This window comes from Podarcis liolepis (genome assembly GCF_965112155.1).
Source record: "Podarcis liolepis genome assembly, chromosome: 2".
Lineage (NCBI taxonomy): Eukaryota > Metazoa > Chordata > Lepidosauria > Squamata > Lacertidae > Podarcis > Podarcis liolepis.
This window is the reverse complement of record NC_139555.1, coordinates 42311117-42325763: the sequence shown is the minus strand read 5'-3', so window position 1 is coordinate 42325763 and position 14647 is coordinate 42311117. Positions and strand designations below refer to the sequence as shown.

General features: G+C 43.0%; 1 protein-coding gene across 18 annotated transcripts in view; it reads right to left on the bottom strand.

Moving 5' to 3' along the window:
• WIZ (WIZ zinc finger) overlaps nucleotides 1–14647 on the bottom strand; it is a 60073-nt gene that overhangs the window by 37399 nt on the left and 8027 nt on the right. For all 18 annotated transcript variants that reach the window (XM_083490692.1, XM_083490697.1, XM_083490689.1 and 15 more), the window contains exon 2: nucleotides 12313–12773. In XM_083490692.1, coding sequence (XP_083346818.1) covers nucleotides 12313–12691 — 379 coding nt within the window. In that variant the 5' untranslated portion in view covers nucleotides 12692–12773. The remainder of the gene's footprint in view (nucleotides 1–12312; nucleotides 12774–14647) is intronic.

Here is a 14647-nt window from a genome sequence, read left to right as displayed (position 1 = left end):
TTTTGCTGAAAGAAACCAGCTTGATGTAGCACTGCTGTGGCGTTCTTTGGAGAACATCAGATCACATCACTGAAAATCTAATGAAGCAAACTAACTTCCATTTAATTAAGGGCTTATATCATCCACTAGGGACGCGGGTGGCGCTGTGGGTTAAACCACAGAGCCTAGGACTTGCCGATCAGAAGGTTGGCGGTTCGAATCCCCGCAACGGGGTGAGCTTCAGTTGCTCGGTCCCTGCTCCTGCCAGCCTAGCAGTTCAAAAGCATGAAGTGCAAGTAGATAAATAGGTACCGCTCCGGCGGGAAGGTAAACGGCGTTTCCGTGCGCTGCTCTGGTTCGCCAGAAGCGGCTTAGTCATGCTGGCCACATGACCCGGAAGCTCTCTCGGCCAATAAAGCGAGATGAGTGCCGCAACCCCAGAGACGGCCACGACTGGACCTAATGGTCAGGGGTCCCTTTACCTTTTATCATCCACTAACAAGTGAAAGTATCATTTGTTTGTTTGTTTTTCAATGCTTTCTAATATTTCTTACCCATCCGTCACCATAGTTTCGCGGGAGGTGGGGTAGAGGTAGAACAATTCAGTGGTACCTCTGGATGCAAACGGGATCCGTTCCAGAGCCCCGTTTGCATCCTGAGCAGAACACATCCCGCGCCTGCGGGTCACGATTTGCTTCTTCTGCACATGACGTCATTTTGAGCGTCGGCAAAACCTGGAAGTAACCCTTTACAGTACTTCTGGGTGGTTGCGGGACACAACCTGAAAAGATTTAACCTGAAGCGTCTTTAACCCAAGGTATGACTGTATTTGTTACAATTACAAAAATAAGAAAACCCATTCCAACCAGAACAGAACAATATAAATTCAGCAAAAGTGGTGTGTCCCACAAAACAAAATATATTAAATGTCAAAGCCCAGGGTAAAGAGGTGCAGTGAAAGCTACACAATGAAGGTGCTAGACATACCTCTGGGGGAAAGGAGTGCCACAGTGAAAGCCCTCTCCCAGGACATATTTTCTGCACTTCTGAGAGTGACTGAACTCCCACGAGAGCCTCTTCTGCATATCTTAAAGGGTCTGTAGGGCTGGAAGGGGTGGGGTTGCCATATTTCAAAAAGTAAAAATCTGAACAAAGTTTGGGAAAGCTGTTGAGCGACATGGGTTGCCACACATCCGGATTTCCTCCAGACACAGTTTATGACCACATAATGGTCTTTCAGATATTTGTGGCCTACATCCTTTATCCATCAAGTGAATGTACAATTTAGATAATTACTAGGATCTTGTCTGTCCATTATTTCTGTTTTAAATGAATACTTTACATTAGATCACTTTCCATTCGCTTGGCTGGGGGTGGGGGGTGGAGTCATGTGTACAAGGGTTGATTTCTTTCTGGTTCCTCATCTTGGAGAAACTTCCCTGCTACTCTCTAACGTGCAGACTTGTCTAGTTGTCTAAAATGGATCATTGGGGTAAAAAAGAGAAGAGTCCAGAGGTCTTCTGCAGAACCAGAAAGCTGTTGGAGTAGTAGGTACACTGCAGGTTTCCATTATGACCGACCATAAAGAATGCTTCTGATGAGAGCACTATCAAACCAGTCTAGCGCTTGGGTTTCAAATGACAGAGAAACCCCTCAAGCAATAAGGTTAAATGCAGGATGTATGTTCATTGTTGTGTAACTGCACCACAAACAAATCAGAATGAATGCTCAATAAAAAGCAGATTTAACTGCTGTGTCAGCTTTATATGAGCAAATCCGGGTGAATGCTTAATAAATAGGTAATCTATTCCTCACTCTTCTTTTCTCAATTTCCCTCTCTCTCTCAGTCTCTCAACATTCTGTGCTACTGACTTATTACTGGGCTATTTTGGAGGGCCCCCCCCCAGATTTTTTTTGTATATTTGGGCTACTTCAAGTCTGTGACAGTACTTCTCCTGTGCACAAGCATGGGAAGGCTCAGATTGGTATTAGTATATGGATTAGGCACTCAGAATTGTACTGACAAATCATAAACACAACAACAGAAACCATGTCTCCCCCCCCACACACACCCCAAAAAAGCACACCACATGGGAACATGGGGACAGGTGTTTGTCAAAAGCACAAGCTAGGCTTGGTGCCAAGTATCCAGTCAGCAACTTTTGTTAATTCAGGTTTTCAGCTATAACAGCACACCTTTCCTGCCTAAGGGAGAGTGCAAAGAGAAAAGCCAGAAGGCAAGAGTAGAAAACTACCCTGATTAAGTATGATCTAAATGCTCGGGACGCGGGTGGCGCTATGGTCTAAACCACAGAGCCTAAGGCTTGCTGATCAGAAGGTCAGCGGTTCGAATCCCCGTGACGGGGTGAGCTCCCATTGCTCGGTCCCTGCTCCTGCCAACCTAGCAGTTCGAAAGCACGTCAAAGTGAAAGGGGTTTCCGTGTGCTGCTCTGGTTCGCCAGAAGCGGCTTAGTCATGCTGGCCACATGACCCAGAAGTTGTACACCAGCTCCCTTGGCCAGTAAAGCGAGATGAGCGCCACAACCCCAGAGTCGTCTGCGACTGGACCTAGCAGTCAAGGGTCCCTTTACCTTTTAAATGCTTATGACCACAGAAGCACCTGAAATGCTGCAGGCCACAAAGAAAATCCAAATTGCAGGGTTTTTCTGGGGGTAACAGTGATGGCAAAGGCACTATATTTCTGACCAAATAAGAATATCTGGCATTTGCATGAAGTACTTATTCTCTGAGCGTATCTGGACATCTTCAGGCCAGACTCTATTTTGCAAAGGTGATTAAAGTAGACACATATCCAAATAATCATTCAAAATGTGCTCTAGGTACATTTGGCCATTTGCTGAGACAATGGCATCATTTATAGGCCAAGCAAAATGGATGGAGGAGATTGGCTAAGGGAGGAACAGGCTTACAGCAGGGTAAGAAGCCTTGCCAAGGTCGGGGCAGGATTGGGATTTGTTTTTAAATTGCAGGCTGTGTACTTCAGCCCTAGAAGTGGGGAACACTCAGACATAACAAAAATCTACAAAGTCAGGAGAAAATCTTCAATAAAAAGCTGACACAAGCACTTTTACAAAGCAAAATGAAACTAAAAGTGTAGACAAAATAGTGAGGGGAGGCATTAGATGAACTTGTGCTACATTCATTTGTAAAGTCAAGGTCACAATCCAACAGCTGTCTACAATTCTTGTCCAGTGGCAGTTTACACATCACTAGTTGTCTGATGGGGGTAGAAAGAAAAATATTGAATTTTCCCAATGAAGAAAATGCAGTACCGGGAAAATATAATTTCCCCACAGAAGCGCTCTTTGCGGGAGGACACCTGGATCCTATACAACAACTAATGTAAGAATCCACTTTCAATTCGCCTCAAAAAACCGGATAAGCCTTGAGATTTGAAGATTTAACAGGCCACAACATCTCTGGAATGTGCATGTCTGGAATTACAGAAGAAACCTATTTGCCTGGTGTTATAGGTCAGAAGTCAAGGCATTCTGAGTTAGCGTCTCCTGAAAGTGTTGGCCTTCAAAAATACCGGTGGGAACAAGCTGGTATTTCTTCTCTCTGCTGAATTAACTTTTTTCTATGAGTAGAGCTAAAATTTGGTCAAGATAATTTTTCTAAATGTCATGAAATGCATGCAAAAAAGCTATTACCAAAAGGTCATCCAGTTGTGTAGTTGCAACACCATAAGGCTTTTTAAAGATATAAGTCTTGCAGAAAATCAGAAATATTTGTATTAATCAGAAATGTGCCAGATATATGCAACTAAAAGCTTTTTAAAGGGATGAGGAGATTGAGCATGACTTGCAGTGATTTTGATGGTATCTTGGCTGTCTCTGAGTGCAGATCCAGGTCAGTGAGCCTGAGCTTCCACAGCCACGGCCCAGTAGATATGTTCTATGCTTATGAAAATATTTAATTTTCTTGCTAACTATGCAGTTTTAAATGCACATTTTATACTTGGCTTCCTTTGTAATGTTTTCTTTTGATTTTTCTTTTGTTATCTTTGCTGTGTTAGATGGGCATTCTGTAGTTGACCTCCTTTGCAATGTTTTATTTTGAAATCTTTAAGATAATATTTTAGTTTTCTATTATGTTGCCTTGAATGTATACTTTGATGTTTTAATGCGTTGTTAGCCGCCTTGGGTTTTTTTCATAAAAATATAAAGTGGTATAAACATGAAATGTATAAACATGAAACGAATAGAAAACATCCTGGCCCTCACTGACAAGTGACAGTCAAAGAAATCACACTCCCAGCTCTGTTTCTTCCAAAGTCATCAATCAGATTGGTACATAGGCAAGGCACTGGTTACAAGGTTTAGCTGGTGCAAGGAAATTATAGCGACATGGTTAAGCACCAGCTAAGACTTTGATCCAACAAGCAATGTGCCCCTTGCATCTTCCTTTTGAACAGCAAGGTGAACACAGTTCTTAGCACAGCAAACAGCTGCAGTCCTGGGACAGGGTAAGTAAATGGGCACTCAGATTCCTATGAGTGGGTTGGGCCTTCAAAGCTTGTCTGTGCTGGCATCTCCATGGAGGCAGAAAAGGAGTCGACACCAGCACAGCACCTGAATTATTCTCAGTCATTTCCATAGAAGGGGGAAGCTCTTCACTGACAGGAGGCGGCACCAAAGGCAGCTCCACAATAGGAGAAGTCTGACGAGAGGCATCAGATACCACAGGGGAGGAACACTTCCTTGTCAACCCAGTTGATATCTCCTCTGGATCCAGATGCTTACTCTTTGGATCACGGACCCCTTCCTTGTATTATGACATTTCGTGGGAGCACAATTTTGCTTCCTCCAACCTGCTGGGACCCTCCCTGGGTCATCAAGCTCCAACTCCCCAAACTCCTTCCATTCTTTCATAGGACTGAACCATCCCCTCCATAACATCTCAGTGGAGCTCATTAAACACAAACTGTTAAAACATGGTTACGAGTGCTGCTGCATGCATTATAAATATACAACGCTATTGCAATCATGCAGTCATTCCTACTGAACTACGATTCCAGCTTGATGGGTGTACTGTTCATCTTCTCACACTGATCACAAACTTGGCCGACACAGAAACCATTAGGGCTTGGAACACTGCACTAATCAATTGCAAGCTTAAATGCTTTATCATCTTTTGGTGGGGCTCCCAACCATTCATAATCAAGGCACGTCAAAACCACAAGTCCATTTCCAGGAGCTTCTGTGGTGTGCTTATGAGACATTGCTATGACCCCAATGAAAACAACAACACCACAATAGTGCCAGACATGGGGTACTGTAAGTGTGTGGGCAAACTGAACAACCAGATGCACAAATAATTAGTAACATCCCTTCTATCCACTGTCTCAGCCCACAGATCTCAAACTCCCTCACTGTTGGTTTTACAAAGCCTGTAAGATTTCAGAATTGGATCCAAAGATGTGGCCTAAATGTTAGGGGGCAGTTGCTTCACATTCTGGACCCCTGAGAATGCTTGCTTCAACATTCATTGGTCACCAACTTCAAGTGAACATTTTGGTGATTTTTGGCATCCAGAGCTCTCTCCATTTCCTGCTGCTCCACAGTCAAAGAGCACATCCTTTGTCAGATTTAAAACTTAAGCATAACAAACTCAGAAACATAATGGCAAGTTCCTCACAGAAGGAAGCTACAGATACAGCCGCTCAGAAGAAAGAGCTGTGAGTTTATGAAAGAGACCTTTGTGCGCTGACAGTCAGAGTCTTTAAGAGGCTGGCAGATCTGAAGCAGACTCAGTGTGACATCAGGATAAAAGCAAAAAAAGTTCTTTCAGGCAGCAGAACACATATTATAAGACCACTCTTTTCACTTCAACAAGCTAACCTGAATACCTCCCTCACCATCAGATGGCAACCGAGACTCTTCTACTTTCACCTACTCCCACTGAGATCGTGTCTTGGAGGAGCAGATTTGCCACCAGTTTCTACAAGTCATTTCCTATGTTATTTGGGAAAAATGTGCAATCCAACCCTGGATCAGTATTGTTCACATTTGTCTGCCAACATAATAACAACTGTTTTAAATGACTCCCAAAGCTTCTACAAAATGAGCTTGGAGGGAGCCATCTCACGCCATCTTGTACTTTCCAAGTATTTGTCTGAAATTAACTGGAGCAGAGGTAGTCACTCAGCTGAATGACCATTTGAGTCTATAGAAAGGTAAAGCTGAGCCAAAATCTTTACTCTCAATCAACCTAGGGTGGAGGTGGTCAGAGGATATCAAATTCTACAGTAAATAGAACACGAATATTGCAGTCAGGATATGCCAAGCACAAGTCCATTATTGCTAACAATATTTTGGGGTTTAAACACAACTAAAAATTATGGTAGGTAGTGGTGCTACACCAGGAAGGGGGAAACCATTTTATTTTGGTATTTGCATCCTGCTTTTTCAAGGCAAAATGCCTTCACAAAGTGGCTTGCCAATAAATGCATATGGCATCAACCACTATAGACAGGATGAGATTTCATTTTAAAGGATATGGGGATAGACAAGAACCCCAGTGACAACTATAGTTTCTGAGTCAATTAAACAGAAGCTGACCATACATTTTCAAGCTAGTTATAAGGCTAGTCTAAGGATGAATATTGTCTGCCATCTTTATAAAACAACCTCTTAATTACAAACTCTCATTGACCACAGCTATGCAGTAGAAATCTCCAGTCTGCCTAAATTGGCATAAGGGAACTTCATAATGGTGCTTCCAGACAGGGGCTTAATATTGTAAATGGGTCATGGAATATCACAAATTGATTATTGGCAATATTTAAAAATAAGTAAATGTTGCATTTACTCAGAAAGGGTAAATCTGGATTACATGGGTGGGGAAAAATATGGGCTGGCATTTCGTTATCAATGACATCACAAATTCCTTCTGAAGATGAAGGGGCTTTCAATAATTTTTTTTTAAAAAAAATATGTATTTACATACTGCTTAATTGCCAGAGTTTGTGGTATGGCATGGATGCCTGCTGTTCAAAGAAGAGATGGGGAAACAAAAATGCCACTGGGCACATCCCTAAAGTTGTTCTTTGAATCCCGGCCTATGCAAACTGAACAAATTTGTATTTATTTTCTTGTTTTGGGTTTTATTCTGACACTGGTATATCTGGTGAGAGACATGAAGCTATATATAGCAGAGTCATTCTGTGTCCACAGGAAGTGCTGTTTAATCTCTCTCTGGCTCCAGAGATTTCAGACATTGCTCACACACATTTTCGAGCCTATCTTTGCAGTCTTAAGGGCTAGAAACTTGCATGAAAGGAAAGAAACGACAACATGAATATGCAATATGCTAGCTTGTGTGTTCATTGTAAAAACCCTGCAGCATCACAATACTGCCTGCCCCCTTAAAAAAAAAATACCCACGTATACTTGGCATCAGATACGAACTATCTGTATGCCTCTTAAAGAGGCCAGATTTTCCTTTTTTGCAAACCACAGTTCGAAACAGACGGGAACCTAAGCTGGAAAACTGGCTGATAATTATGAAAGTCATTTGGAAATTACTATGTTCCCCCTCTCAAAGTCCTAAATTTTCTTAGAACTAATGCATGTGCAAGATTCCTTTCTGAGATGTAGGTTAGTTTTCACGAGGCCACTTGGGATTTGTAATACACTGCCTAGGCAACTCTTTCCTTCCTTTCAAGTTACGTGTAATGCCACTTTGTCCCTTGATTAGCTGTTGCTCCATGTTTGTAAGCATGGGGCAGAGGCAGGAAGATGTGGCAGTGGTTGGAGCACTGGCCCAGGCAGCAACACTTTTACTTGGGAGATGAGTGGTGAAAGATGCAGACACCTCTTTTCCCCACTGGCCTTCTTCATCTCCCACCCAATCTTGCAAGTGGAGCCAGATCCAGGTCAGCAATTTTGCAAGTTTTCTGGCAGAAGTGGAAATCGCAGGGGCAGGACTGGTTGATGTGGAGACTGAGAAGAGAGTGAGGTCTGTGCTATGGTGGGGCAGGGGCAGAGGCTCACTCCAGTGACTGGATAATAGCTAGTTGTGTCAAAGTTAGAGTATGCCCGTCTTAGTTAAATGAGAGCTTCTGCGAGAAACAAGCTTAAATGAGGAGGGGGATGAGTGACTGCTCAGTCCTGTTGAATGTAACCGTCCAGAAAAGTGTAGGATTAGGATTTTCAAAATCACTACATTTCCTGTCCCCAACACAACAGCCAGGCTTGTGATGTGTTTTTCTAAATGTTTACATGATGCATACAGCCCAAGGGAGGACGTGTGAGTTATTTTATCTGGAAAATTCCTAGCTAAATTGATTGCTTGTGTAAAGACTTCAGAGCCACAGTATTGCTCTGGAAATTATATAGCCATTTTTAAGAGTTTCTAAATTTTGAGAATCAATGCACCACCCACCGACCTTTTTGAGTGCTTCGTTCAAGAAACAGAGACTACACTCATATTATATAGATGCATATTCGTGTAAATTTATTAATTTTAATTACGACTAGAAACCCATATTTAGGGGCAAGGCAATTTGCCAGAGAAGCTACTCAGTTCCCAAAATATTTGCTGGTTTTAATATACTAGTGAGACAACAAGATCAGGTTTTTCTACACCCTCTCAACAAAAGCTTAGAAACTCCTACTGAAAGCAGGCTACAATTCTACAGAATTACTTCATCCAGAGATGGTGGTAATAAAGACACTGAGAGAACAGGGGACAAAATGACCAGGCCCATCACTGGAGAGAAAAGGGGGAAATAAATAGGTTTGCCATACACCCAGTAAACATGCCCAGAACATGCCCAGAAATCGGATGCCCAAAATGGCGTCTGGGGCAATTTTTGGGGTTTTTTTCCTGAGGTTTCTTTGCAGGGCACACAGCAAGGGCTCCAGCTGCCCATGGTGCCGCTGCTGCTGGGACTGCCTGCTGCCTCCCTTGTTTGGCCGTGCGTGGCTGCCCTGTCAGGGAACTGCTTCTCTGAGGCGTGGGTGGTGCACTAGACGGCAGTAGCGCAGTGTCCTGAGCGCAGTGGGCTCTTGCTGTGGCCACAGTGCCAGCACCTTATGTGCATTTCCCAGGGGCCTGGACCCACTGTTTACGTCTCTGAGCCTGCCCACCCAGCCACAAGGTGCGAGCGCTCCTCCCGACAACTCCCACTGTCTCCTGCAGGTAAAAGGGAGGCAACATAGGCTCATGTGCAAGTGAAGGAATGGCCAGACGTGCCTGCTGAGGGAAGTGGGAAGGCAGGGAATCCAGGGTGGGTATTGGGGGGGGGTGTCCAGATTTTTCAAATCAAATCAATCTTTAGTATGGTCTAGAGACCCAACAAATCGTTACAAAGCAATGCACAATTCAGACAGCCTACCTCCAGGTTAAACAAGCATTTTGTTCAGACTTAAAGATAGGGATCATTGGTTCTTGCAACCACCGATAAAAACTTTGCCACTGCTAATGTTCTAGCGTTTGTCCCGTCTTCCAATAGGAACCTGACATAGTGAGCCTCTGATTTTCCCGGGAAAGGTACCAGCAAAGGTAACAAGATCTTTACTTTTTGAAATATGGCAAGCCTAAAAATAAAAGGTAATGAAACTAAAGACTGAACGCTACACACCTTTGTGTGACCCAACTCGGTGCATATGCTGTCACCTGTATGGAGTGCTGAAGTTTCTTGCCTTACTTCAAAGCCCTAGCAGTTAACTCCACAGCATGCCCAGCAGGTTTACTGAGCAGTCAAAGCAAAAGCCATAATGACCAGGCAAACCTGCTTCTTGCAGGCCACCAAACACTCAGTAGTTAAGATGCCTTATTTTGCCAGTGACCATTTTCTTCCTAGAACTGTTATTCTGGAGGGTTCACATCATACTTGATATTTTGTTTAAGCACAACTGGCCTACTGTTTTCTTCTCCAATGCCCAACTCATCTAATGTGTTCAGATTAATTCTCATCTGTCATAACTGAGATACCATCCATGACAGATATCTGTTATAACTGAAATACCAGGATGGCAGTCAGTGGTGTAGTGGAGCAAGGACAAAAACACTGCCACTTATGTCACAGCAGGGATGACGATATCATCTCCTGGGGCACTATCTGCCAATCCTCTGCACGCCAAATAAATACACTCTAGTCTTCTCAGAAACTAAGAAACTAAGCATAGAAAGAGGTGGGTTGTATTAGCACAAACATCTAAGGGTTAAGCTGCCATGTTTATTTTGGAAAATCCTGAAATCCCTTCATTATAGCCAACTGGTAGGTCATAAAATAGCAAGGAACCTTCCAAGTCCAGCAGAAATTGTCATAAGACTGGAGGGTGGTTATGAATAAAAAGCTAGCTTGGAATTGACATCAGCATTGGTTACAGGGATTGTTGTGAAGGGAATGCACTTCATCATTTACCACTGCACCACTGATGGCAGTACTGACTATCATCGGGACCTTGACAATATTTATCCCTGAAAGGAACCTATGAACATGGCAATCTCCTAACAAACAAATGCCAGTGGTGCAACACAGTATGTTGTTGAGAAAAGAGCAGGTCACAGCATCAGCCATATCCATGCTAGGTAATACTGCTGTATAGCACAAGAAGATGATATAAAACTGAAGTATCAAAAACAGAATGTCTTGTGCAGGGGTGACCCACTCCTAACCCACAGGACTGACTGCACCCCCCAAAACAAATCCACCCCCAAGAGCAACCACAGTACAGACAAAAAAAAAAATAGATACAGCGGTACCTCGGGTTACAGATGCTTCGGGTTACAAACGCTTCAGGTTACAGACTCCGCTAACCCGGAAGTAGCACATCGGGTTAAGAATTTTACCTCAGGATGAGAACAGAAATTGCGCGCCGGCTGCGTGGCAGCAGCGGGAGGCCCCATTAGCTAAAGTGGTACCTCAGGTTAAAACAGTTTCAGGTTAAGAACGGACCTCTGGAACGATTTAAGTTCTTAACCAGAGGTACCACTGTACAGTGCTGAGGTGAGGCTGTTATTTTATGCTATACATATTTCTCTGTCCTCCTTCATGACTAACAGAAACAAAACAAGCTAGGTAACCAAGAATAAGCCAACACCACCAAATTTGTGAATTTCATACAAGCTGTAGGATTCAGCTTTCCTTGGCATACAATACAAGGAACATTTGAGCAGAGTTTTGATTTTCTTTTAAGCACTTCAAATGTACAGATGGGTACCCAGCCTCCAACGAACTCAATGATTCACAAAACAGCAGGCGCAGTGGATGTCAAGGCGTTATGCTGCTCATCAGTAACAACATTCAGTGAATGCCTCTGACACATTCCACACTGTGGTCACAACAGCAATTCATGGCACTCTCTGGGGGGAAATGCTGTGTTTACAGAGTCACGTTTACTTACTGTACAGTATGTTTGTTCTTCGTAAGTAAGTGCTTCCAATGTCTAAGTTTTTTTAGAAAATGAATGCAGTCGGAATGAGAGCAGATTCTCCTGCATTCCTGTGGAACTACAGAAGTGTCCGATGTCACCTCAGCATATTCCTATGTTGTGCACGTGTCTCATAAACAAAGAACACAAACAACAGCAGAGGAAAATGGCAAATCAGCTATTTGTAGCAGAGAGGAAAGTGGCAAAGCTCAGGAGGAGCAGGAAGCATTGCACCTGTTGCAGCCTTCTCACAGTCTCAATTACATACATGGAATAAGGACAATTTCTGTTGTATGTACTTCTTTTAAACATTTGTTTTTCACAGTTTTCCTTGGAATGTACCACTGCACAGTGCTAGAGGCTATTACCTTAAATAGGCATAAAGAGGACTATCAGTTAAAACATGCATGCCCAAATAGCTAAACAGCAAAACAGCCATTTTTACTTGCACAGTTGGCATATGAAGTCAAAGGATACTATTAGCGTCACAGCTTTGACAAACGTATGATATAAATACTTCAGAGTATTAGTCTGCATAAAACAGTTAATGGGCTAGGGCTTTCTGCCATGCACCACTTAAATTCAGACCCCTGTCTGTGGTGCTGAACTCACAAGTTACAACTAGGCTGCTGAACTCTTGAGATCCATTTTGATCCTCTTCCTATATGTCACAAGCAAACATATTACAGGCCACTTCACACATTGCACTGAAGGAAGTGCACAGTCTTCTACTTGGATGCAATTAGTCACAGCAACAAAACCATCTCGCAGTGGCTTCAGATGATTCTCTAGGCTGATATTTCTTCACTTTCATCTCAGAGGCCTGCCTGGCCTCTACCTTTTATCTACTTTGAAAGAAACAAACCTATAAAAGTTGTTTTGCTTTTTTTTTAAGAAAGTGCCTGTCATTACAATGCAGTGGACTTACCAGTCACTTTACAGGCTTCCAAAGCAGCATCTGGCTGTTGATGAGTAAATGATGTCAAAAAGCTGGGCTCCTCTTTACGGTTACACATCTCATCCATCACTTTCCCCTCTCTACTCGTTGCTTCTAGTTTCTCTGAAGAACCAGGGACCATCTTCTTGAGAACAATCCCCCCTTCCTTTGACGCCCCCACCAAAGCCACATTTTCCAGAGATGTTTTTGCATCTTTAATAAAGGCAGTTATTCTTTCTTCACCTTGAGGGCACTCAAGGGCAGCAAAATCCTCTTTTTTTGACACCAGGGACATTGGCGCAGTATTTTCTCCATCATCCTTGTGCTCTTTCTGCTGTTCTGATAAAGTAGTGGGAATAGCTTTCTCCATTCCTTGTGGATTTCACCGTGTCACTTTGACAAACCAAACATCAAGGCTTTGGGTGGATTTGCATCAATTACTGCCAGACAACCTATAATAAAAAAGTGACAAAATGTTCAAAAGACTGAATTTCACACAAGCCCGTTTCAGACATTTTGGTTAAGATGCAGTACACTCAACAGCTTCTGAATTTATATAACAAATGCTTTAAAAATTCTAGCTAAGGCCTAAGAACAGCTCACATTTCTGGTGTGGAGCACAGCAATTCCTATTTCAACAGACTAGCATGCTACAAGAAAATGAAAAATATGAAAAATGGAAAACATATTAACCTCAACTTCACTGTAGGACAGAGGGTGGCCAACCTGCAGCATGTGAAACAGGTAGTAGTAGGTTGTAGCATGCCCAGACTGGACAGGAAGGCTGGCAGGTCAGGCCATGACCCAGTAACAAGTCTGAATCAGTCCTGCGGTGCCAGCTCAGTCCCTGACTCAGCAGCCTTGAAGCCACTATAACCTTTGTGAGGGATTGCAAACCTGTGGGCCTCTAAATGTGGTTTGTCTACAGGTCTCCTCATTTCTGACCACTAGCCGTAATGGCGCCTCAGCATCATGTGGAAGCCTACAGGTTTCTCACACCAATTCTAAGCGGTATTATATCATGCTTTGGGCTTTCTCTTTATTTGGCAACAGTGGCTATTAGCCATAATTGCCATGTTCTACCTCCACTGCCAAGAGGTAGTATGCTTTGAATGTCAGTTGTTGTGAACCACCGGTGGGGAGAGTGGTACTGCACTCAGATCCTGAGTCTAAACTTCCCAGAATAGGCCCCTGTGTTTGGCCAGAGTGCTGGACTAGGTGGTCCTTTGGCTTGATCCAGCTGATCTCTAAATGTTCTTATTATCACAATCAAAAAGTCATAGGGGTTTTCCCCCCTACAACTGACTAGCATGACTATCCCTCTGGAACTTGCCAGGAAGATTGTCCACAATGAATTATCTAGTTTGGGATTTAAGAGTAGGTCCATACCTTCACTATAAAATAACAGTGGGATGAGCTCTATATACTTCTCCACATCCTTAATGAAAAATGTGTCTTAACCACATTTTAGCCATTGCAAAGATGTTTCTGAATGGGAATTTGAGGCACTAATAGTGCTACAGCACAAGCATTAAATTGTACCTCTGCAATCTATGCTCACAAATCAAGTCATCTCTTCAGAGGAGAATGGTTGCACTGAGTGCAAGTGAAAAGAAGGAAGAGTAACTGTATGACACTTATGTTCACCAGGTCCACAGGGATACCCTACTTCCCTTACAACAGTTTTCTTTTATCTTGGCTGTTGAACTACAACTCCCACCAACCCTGACAGGAGTTGTAGTCCAATAGCATCTGGGGACCTCACTTTAGAGAACACTGCCTTACACGACACCTGATAGGATCCACAGTTCAACAGCTGTAATGAGATGCAAGGGCAAAGCATTCCACATAAATAAGCAAAAGACATTACCATCATGGGGTGATGGGAAAGAGAGGAATCTGCTGAATTGTGGGCTGGTCTGCAACAATGAAGCCAACTCAGATCAACATCAACAGAAATGGAATATTTATTTATTTATTTATTTATTTATTTATTTATTTATTTATTTCCCGCCCATCTGGCGGGGCTTCCCCAGCCACTCTGGGCGGCTTCCAACAAAATATTAAAATACAGTAATCCATCAAACATTAAAAGCTTCCCTAAACAGCATTCACAGCATATTGATGCAATCCACCTTTGGGATATCATAATTCAAAGGATGTGCTCTTGGGAATTTTTCTTTACCTTCCTCCGTATACTCATAATGACTATGCCTACACACAGGATTTACACTGTTTGTTATCGAATTATGTGAAATCTTCTGTTTTCCAGCTAGCTACTATGCCATTTCTTATCAACGCTGCTCTTTCTAGTTTCAGGCCTACA